The sequence below is a fragment of the Phaenicophaeus curvirostris genome, unplaced genomic scaffold, assembly GCF_032191515.1.
Source record: "Phaenicophaeus curvirostris isolate KB17595 unplaced genomic scaffold, BPBGC_Pcur_1.0 scaffold_84, whole genome shotgun sequence".
Taxonomy (NCBI): Eukaryota; Metazoa; Chordata; class Aves; order Cuculiformes; family Cuculidae; genus Phaenicophaeus; species Phaenicophaeus curvirostris.
The window spans coordinates 242,561-251,351 of record NW_027206706.1 but is presented as its reverse complement, the minus strand read 5'-3'; the positions used below and the strand labels follow the sequence as shown (position 1 = coordinate 251,351).

The 8,791-nt window shown below is 59.5% G+C and overlaps 1 protein-coding gene and 1 long non-coding RNA gene across 3 annotated transcripts; one reads left to right on the top strand and one right to left on the bottom strand.

Moving 5' to 3' along the window:
- Positions 1-1,230: 1,230 nt before the first annotated feature.
- On the bottom strand, positions 1,231-4,189 carry LOC138734484 (vitamin K epoxide reductase complex subunit 1-like protein 1). The gene is made up of 3 exons (XM_069882132.1): positions 4,028-4,189; positions 2,491-2,600; positions 1,231-1,478 (listed from the first exon to the last, which is right to left on the bottom strand). Exons 1-3 carry the CDS (start codon positions 4,174-4,176, stop codon positions 1,273-1,275), a joined length of 465 nt encoding a protein of 154 aa, XP_069738233.1. The 5' UTR covers positions 4,177-4,189; the 3' UTR covers positions 1,231-1,272.
- A 337-nt stretch (positions 4,190-4,526) lies between these two features.
- On the top strand, positions 4,527-7,474 carry LOC138734513 (uncharacterized). Of its 2 annotated transcripts, none has more exons than XR_011339585.1 (3): positions 4,527-4,584; positions 5,693-5,876; positions 7,391-7,474. It is a non-coding gene; the product is annotated as an uncharacterized lncRNA (long non-coding RNA). The 2 variants fall into 2 exon arrangements; XR_011339586.1 differs by having other exon boundaries at positions 4,530-4,584; positions 5,703-5,876.
- Positions 7,475-8,791: the final 1,317 nt, after the last annotated feature.

Genomic DNA, 8,791 nt, shown 5'->3' with positions numbered 1-8,791 from the left:
CATTTTTGGGGGGTTCGATGTGCCTGGGTCCCTTTTTGGGGTGAAAAATGGGGACCCTGGGTCCCTTTTTGGGGTGAAAAAGGCGTCTCCGGTTGCGTTTTGGGGGGGTTCCAGGTGCCTGGGTCCCTTTTTGGGGTGAGAAAAGGGGTTTCTGGGCATCTTGGGCGTCTCTGTCCCTTTTTGGGTTGAAAAAGGTGCCTCCGGTTGCGTTTTTTGGGGGTTCCAGGTGCCTGGGGCCCTTTTTGGGGGTGAAAAAGGCCTCTCCAGTTGCATTTTTGGGGGGTTCGAGGTGCCTGGGTCCCTTTTTGGGGTGAAAAAGGTGTCTCCGGTTGCATTTTTGGGGGCTTGAGGTGCCTGGGTCCCTTTTTGGGGTGAAAACGGCGTCTCCTGTTGCATTTTTGGGGGGTTCCAGGTGCCTGGGTCCCTTTTTTGGGGGGAGAAAAGGGGTTTCTGGGCATCTTTGATCCTTTTTGGGGTGAAAAAGGCCTCTCTGGTTGCATTTTTGGGGGGTTCCAGGTGCCTGGGTCCCTTTTTGGGGTGAAAAAAGGGGTTTCTGGGCATCTTGGGCGTCTCTGTCCCTTTTTGGGTTGAAAAAGGTGCCTCCGGTTGCGTTTTTTGGGGGTTCCAGGTGCCTGGGGCCCTTTTTGGGGTGAGAAAAGAGGTTTCTGGGCATCTTGGGCGTCTCTGTCCCTTTTTGGGGTGAAAAAGGCCTCTCCAGTTGCATTTTTGGGGGGTTCCAGGTGCCTGGGGCCCTTTTTGGGGGTGAGAAAAGGGGTTTCTGGGCATCTTGGGCATCTCTGTCCCTTTTTGGGGTGAAAAAGGCTTCTCCGGTTGCGTTTTTGGGAGGTTCCAGGTGCCTGGGGCCCTTTTTTGGGGGGAGAAAAGGGGTTTCTGGGCATCTTTGACCCTTTTGGGGGTGAAAAAGGCTTCTCCGGTTGCGTTTTTGGGGGGTTCCAGGTGCCTGGGTCCCTTTTTGGGGTGAGAAAAGGGGTTTCTGGGCATCTTGGGCGTCTCTGTCCATTTTTGGGTTGAAAAAGGTGCCTCTGGTTGCGTTTTTGGGGGGTTCCAGATGCCTGGGTCCCTTTTTGGGGGTGAAAAAGGCCTCTCTGGTTGCATTTTCGGGGGTTCGAGGTGCCTGGGTCCCTTTTTGGGGTAAAAAAGACCTCTTAGGTTGTGTTTTTGGGGTTCCCAAGGGGGTGGAAGGCGCCGAGGAACCATCCGAGCCGGGAGTCGGGGTGGGATTGTTGTTTTTTTCCGAGGAGGAAGGGGGGTTCAGTGGGTTTTGGGGCGCGGGAGGCGCCGCCAGCGCCGCCAGTTGAGGGCGAGGAGGAGGGCGTTGAGGCCGTAGGTGCCGAGGCAGACGAGGCACAGGTCGCCGAGGCCGAAGGCCAACACGGCCGCCAGCCAGAGCGAGGCCAGCGCCGCCGCCGCCGACGTCCCCAGCAGAGCCGCCGCCGAGCCCTGACCCGGCACCGCGCCTGACGGGGGCCACGAAGGGTTAACCAAGCCGCCCAGTAGCCCCAGTACAGCCCCAGTGCCTCCCTGTGCCTTGGCACTGGGCCTGGGGGGGCAACGAAGGGTTAACTGGGCCTCCCAGTAGCCCCAGGATGGCCCCAGCGGCCTACGTTGTCCCCCAGTGCCTCCCAGTAGCCCCCAGTGCCTCCCAGTAGCCCCCGGTGCCCTCCCAGTGACTCTCAGCACCCCCCAGTCCCCTCCCAGTGCCTCCCAGTAGCCCCTAGTCCCCTCAAAGTGCCTCCCAGTAGCCCCCAGTGCCTCCCAGTAGCCCCCGGTGCCCTCCCAGTGACTCTCAGCACCCCCCAGTCCCCTCCCAGTGCCTCCCAGTAGCCCCTAGTCCCCTCAAAGAGCCTCCCAGTAGCCCCCAGTGCCTCCCAGTAGCCCCCGACACCCTCCCAGTGACTCTCAGCACCCCCCAGTCCCCTCCCAGTGCCTCCCAGTAGCCCCTAGTCCCCTCAAAGACCCTCCCAGTAGCCCCCAGTGCCTCCCAGTAGCCCCCGACGCCCTCCCAGTGACTCTCAGCACCCCCCAGTCCCCTCCCAGTGCCTCCCAGTAGCCCCTAGTCCCCTCAAAGCACCTCCCAGTAGCCCCCAGTGCCTCCCAGTAGCCCCCGACACCCTCCCAGTGACTCTCAGCAACCCCAGTCCCCTCCCAGTGCCTCCCAGTAGCCCCTAGTCCCCTCAAAGTGCCTCCCAGTAGCCCCCAGTGCCCTTCTATTCCCTACCAGGCCCACCCAGTGTCTCCCAGGAGCCCTCAGTGCCCTCCCAGTGCCCTCCCAGTGCCTCCCAGTCCCTCTCAGTGCCTCCCAGTCCCTCTCAGTGCCTCCCAGTCCCCCCAAATCCCCTCCCAGTATCCCCCAGGGCCCTCCCAGTGCCTCCCAGTCCCTCTCAGTGCCTCCCAGTCCCCCCAAATCCCCTCCCAGTATCCCCCAGTGCCCTCCCAGTGCCTCCCAGTCCCTCCCAGTCCCCCCCGTACCCAGCACCCCCTGCAGGATGTAGTAGAGCAGCCCCAGGGCCCCGTTGGGGACATTGGCCACGCTGTCCCGGCCCAGCAGCAGCTCCACCAGCCCCAGGCCCCGCCCCCACCTGCAAAAAAGGGGGCGGGGACACCGTGAGGACACGCCTACCACCATATATGGCACTTAAGCCACGCCCCCAGGCCTCGCTCACCCCCACATGCCCATATATGGCGGTGCTGGGGCAACCCCGCCCTGAGGCCACGCCCCCAATGTCCATATATGGCAAGCCACGCCCCTACACACAGCCCATGTCCATATATGGCAAGCCACGCCCCTCCACGCCTGCACAACCCATGCCCATATATGGTAAGCCACGCCCCCTACACACAGCCCATGCCCATATATGGCAAGCCACGCCCTACATGCACAGCCCATGCCCATATATGGCAAGCCACGCCCCCTACACACAGCCCATGCCCATATATGGCAAGCCACGCCCTACATGCACAGCCCATGCCCATATATGGCAAGCCAAGCCCCCTATGTATAGACAGCCCATGCCCACATATGGCAAGCCACGCCCCCTATATATAGACATCCCATGCCCATATATGGCAAGCAACGCCCCTACACACAGCCCATGTCCATATATGGCAAGCCACGCCCCCTACACACAGCCCATGCCCATATATGGCAAGCCACGCCCTACATGCACAGCCCATGCCCATATATGGCAAGCCAAGCCCCCTATGTATTGACAGCCCATGCCCATATATGGCAAGCCACGCCCCCTATATATAGCCATCCCATGCCCATATATGGCAAGCATCGCCCCTACACACACAGCCCATGTCCATATATGGCAAGCCCCGCCCCCTACACACACAGCCCATGTCCATATATGGCAAGCCCCGCCCCCTACATGCACAGCCCATGCCCATATATGGCAAGCCCCGCCCCTACACACAGCCCATGTCCATATATGGCAAGCCACGCCCCCTACATGCACAGCCCGTGCCCATATATGGCAAGCCCCGCCCATGCCCATATATGGCAACCGCCACCACCGTGCACAGCCCATGCCCATATATGGCAACGCCCCGCCCATGCCCATATATGGCGACCCGCCACCTACATGCACAGCCCATGCCCATATATGGCAAGCCACCCCCACCAGCCCCGCCCCTCCCTGTGCGGCCCATGCCCATATATGGCAAGCCCCGCCCCCACCCACCAGCCCCGCCCCTCCCTGCCTGCTCAGCCCCATGCCCGTATATGGCAAGCCCCGCCCATGCCCATATATGGCAAGTCACGCCCCCTACACGCACAGCCCATGCCCATATATGGCAAGCCCCGCCTCTACATGCACAACCCATGCCCATATATGGCAAACCCCGCCCCTTCCCGCCTGCTCAGCCCCCATGCCCATATATGGCAAACCCCGCCCATGCCCATATATGGCAAGCCCCGCCTCCGCTGCCCTTTGGCCGCGGCCACGTGGCGCCTTCCCCTCCCCTCCCGTTCCCCTCGTCCCCCCGTTCCCCGGGCCGGTACCGGGAGGCGAAGACCCGCGTGCAGGACACGGCGGGCGCCAGGTCGCAGGCGGCGCGGTAGGCGGGGTCCCGCGAGGCCTCGTGCTCCACGTGCAGCGCGTAGAGCGACAGCGCCACGCCGGCCGCCACCAGCGCCGCTCGGGCCGCCATCCCCGCGAAAGGGGTTGGCTGAGGGGGGCTTAAGCCACGCCCACCTCCTCGCTGAATGGTCTCTACGCCCTTAAGCCCCGCCCCCTCGCGCGGTGATTGGCTGCGGCTCCCCTAAGCCACGCCCCCCGTTCCCGCCCGCGCAAAATGTTTGACAGGAAAGTAAACCACGCCCACTTCCTGTCACAGGCCGGAAGTTGCCGCGGGGGCTGTTGGGAGTTGTAGTCCAGAAAGGGGTAAAAAAGGGGAAAAGGCGGGGTTCCCGGGGGGGGGCGGTGAGAAGAAAGGGGTTCGGGCGTCCGGGCGGGGCGGAAGGGGTTAAACGAGGGGTGTGGGGCGGGGGCGGGGCCGAGGCGGCGGACGCGGACCCATAGGACCCATAGGATCCATAGCGACCCATAGGACCCACAGGTAACCCCCCCCAACCCCATAGAGACCCGATAGAGACCTATAGAGGCCCACAGGGACCTATAGGGACCCCATAGGGACCCATAGAGACCCACAGGGACCTATAGGGACCCCATAGGGACCTATAGAGACCCTATAGAGACCCATAGAGACCCACAGGGACCTATAGGGACCCCATAGGGACCTATAGAGACCCTATAGAGACCCATAGATACCCACAGGGACCTATAGGGACCCCATAGGGACCTATAGAGACCCTATAGAGACCCATAGAGACCCATAGAGACCCGTAGGAACTCATAGGGACGCATAGATTGACCCATAGGGGCTCATGGGGACCCATAGGGACCCATAGCAACCCATAGATTGACCCATAGGGACCCATAGGGACCCATAGGACCCATAGGACCCATAGAGACCCATAGGGACTCATAGGGATCCATAGAGACCCACAGCGACCCGTAGGGACCCATAGAGACCCATAGGGACTCATAGGGACCCATAGAGACCCATAGTGACCCATAGATTGACCCATAGGGACTCATAGGGACCCAAAAGTACCCTTAGAGACCCATAGGGACCCATAGATTGACCCATAGGGACCCATAAGGACCCATAGAGACCCATAGGGGACCATAGGGACCTCCCCACTGACCCTTAGGGACCCATAGCGACCCATAGGACCCATAGAGACCCATAGGGACTTGTAGGGACCCATAGGACCCATAGATTGACCCATAGGGACCCATAGGCACCCATAGAGACTCATAGGGACCCATAAGGACCCATAGGGACCCATAGATTGACCCATAGGGACTCATAGGGACCCATAGGACCCATAGAGACCCATAGGGACCCATAGAGACTCATAGGGACCCATAAGGACCCATAGGGACCCATAGATTGACCCATAGAGACCCCATAGGGACCCATAGGGACCCATAAGGACCCATAGTGACCCATAGATTGACCCATAGGGACCCATAAGGACCCACAGAGACCCATAGGGATCCATAGGGACCTCCCCACTGACCCATAGGGACCCATAGAGACCCATAGGGACCCATAGAGACCCACAAGGACCCATAGGAACCTCCTCACTGACCCACAGCGACCCATAGGGACCCGTCGGCGTCCCCCGTGGCCTCCAGGCCCCTCTACGATGGCTCGCGGCGCCTCGACATGCCCCGACACGCCTCGACCCGCGGTGACACGCCCCGACACGCCTCGAACCGTCACCACACGCCTCGACACGCCTCGACCCGGCACCGTCCTGCTGGTGCTGCTGCTGAGCTGTGAGTTATGGGGCGGGGCCCGTAGGATCCACATAGGGACCCATAGGGACCCATAGGGACCCTATAGAGACCCATAGGGACCTATAGAATCCATACAGAGACCCATAGGGACCCATAGGGACCCATAGAGACCCCATAGAATCCGCATAGAGACCCATAGTGAACCATAGGGACCCATAGAGACCCATAGGGACCCATAGAATCCATATAGAGACCCATAGGGACCCATAGGGACCCATAGAGACCCCATAGAATCCGCATAGAGACCCATAGTGAACCATAGGGACCCATAGGGATGCCATAGGGACCCATAGAGACCCATAGGGACCCATAGAATCCATACAGAGACCCATAGGGACCCATAGAGACCCCATACAATCCGCATAGAGACCCATAGTGAACCATAGGGACCCATAGGGACGCCATAGGGACCCATAGAGACCCATAGGGACCCATAGAATCCATATAGAGACCCATAGGGACCCATAGGGACCCTATAGAGACCCATAGGGACCTATAGAATCTATACAGAGACCCATAGGGACCCATAGGGACCCATAGAGACCCCATAGAATCCGCATAGAGACCCATAGTGAACCATAGGGACCCATAGGGATGCCATAGGGACCCATAGAGACCCATAGGGACCCATAGAATCCATATAGAGACCCATAGGGACCTACAGGGACCCCATACGGACCCATAGAGACCCCATAGAGATCCATAGAGACCCATAGAATCCATATAGTGACCCATAGGGACCCACAGGAACCTATAGAGACCCCATAGAGACCCATAGAGACCCATAGGGACCCATAGAATCCATATAGAGACCCATAGTGACCTATAGGGACCCCATAGGGACCCAGAGAGACCCCATAGAGACACATAGAGACCCATAGAATCCATATAGAGACCCATAGTGACCCATAGGGACCCATAGAATCCATATAGAGACCCACAGTAACCCATAGAGACCCCATAGAGACACATAGAGACCCATAGAATCCATATAGTGACCCATAGTGACCCATAGAGACCCCATAGAGACACATAAAGACCCATAGAATCCATATAGAAACCCATAGTGACCCATAGGGACCCCATAGGGACCCATAGAAACCCCATAGAGACCCACAGAGACCGATAGTGACCCGGAGAATTCATAGAAAGACCCATAGGGACCTATAGGGACGCAGAGAGACCCACAGAATCCATATAGAGACCCACAGAGACCCATAGGGACCTATAGAATGCATATAGAGACCCATAGGGACCCCATAGGGACCCATAGAGACCCATAGGGACCCATAGAAGCCCATAGTGCCCCATAGAATCCCTATAGAGACCCACAGAATCCGTATAGTGACCCATAGGGACCCCATAGAGACCAATGGACACCCATAGGGGCCCATAGGGACCCCATAGAGACCCCATAGGGACCCCTAGAGTTGGGGGGCTCCCCTTTTGGGGGTCCCCGAGTTCACCCCCCCCCTTTTTCCTCCCCCCCAAAGATGCAGGAATCGCGGCTGCCGAGGAGGGTGAGATTTTGGGGGGAAACCCCAGGGATTTTGGGGCTCCCCCCCCCCAGATCCTGGTACCGGGGGGAGGGGGTGAAAACGAGGGGTTTGGGGGGGACAGAAGGGGGGGGGCACAGGGGTTTGGGGGTGAAAATGAGGGATTTGGGGGTTCGGGGGGGGCACGGGGGTTTGGGGGTGAAAACAAGGGGTTTGGGGGGGTCCCAGGGGCTGGGGGGGGGCTCTATGGGGTCTGGGGGTGTCTATAGCTTCTAGATTGTTTGGGGGGGGCTCTATGGGGTTTGGGGGGGGCTCTATAGGATCTAGATTGTTTTGGGGGGGCTCTATGGGGTCTGGGGGGGCTCTATGGGGTCTGGGGGGCTCTATAGGATCTAGATTGTTTTGGGGGGGCTCTATGGGGTTTGGGGGGGGCTCTATAGGATCTAGATTGTTTTGGGGGGGCTCTATGGGGTTTGGGGGGCTCTATAGGATCTAGATTGTTTTGGGGGGGCTCTATGGGGTTTGGGGGGGCTCTATGGGGTCTGGGGTGTTTGGGGGGGCTCTATGGGGTTTGGGGGGGCTCTATAGGATCTAGATTGTTTGGGGGGGGCTCTATGGGGTCTGGGGTGTTTGGGGGGGCTCTATGGGGTCTGGGGGGCTCTATAGGATCTAGATTGTTTGGGGGGGCTCTATGGGGTTTGGGGGGCTCTATAGGATCTAGATTGTTTGGGGGGGCTCTATGGGGTCTGGGGGGGCTCTATGGGGTTTGGGGGGGGCTCTATAGGATCTAGATTGTTTGGGGGGGCTCTATGGGGTCTGGGGGGGCTCTATGGGGTTTGGGGGGGGCTCTATAGGATCTAGATTGTTTGGGGGGGCTCTATGGGGTCTGGGGGGGCTCTAGGGGGTCTGGGGGGCTCTATAGGATCTAGATTGATTTGGGGGGGCTCTATGGGGTCTGGGGGGGCTCTATGGGGTCTGGGGGGCTCTATAGGATCTAGATTGTTTTGGGGGGCTCTATGGGGTTTGGGGGGCTCTATGGGGTCTGGGGGGCTCTATGGGGTCTGGGGTGTTGGGGGGGCTCTATAGGGTTTGGGGGGGCTCTATAGGATCTAGATTGTTTGGGGGGGCTCTATGGGGTCTGGGGGGGCTCTATGGGGTTTGGGGGGCTCTATAGGATCTAGATTGTTTGGGGGGGCTCTATGGGGTCTGGGGGGGCTCTATGGGGTCTGGGGGGCTCTATAGGATCTAGATTGATTTGGGGGGGCTCTATGGGGTCTGGGGGGGCTCTATAGGATCTAGTTTGTTTGGGGGGCTCTATGGGGTCTGGGGGGCTCTATGGGGTCTGGGGTGTTGGGGGGGCTCTATAGGGTTTGGGGGGGCTCTATAGGATCTAGATTG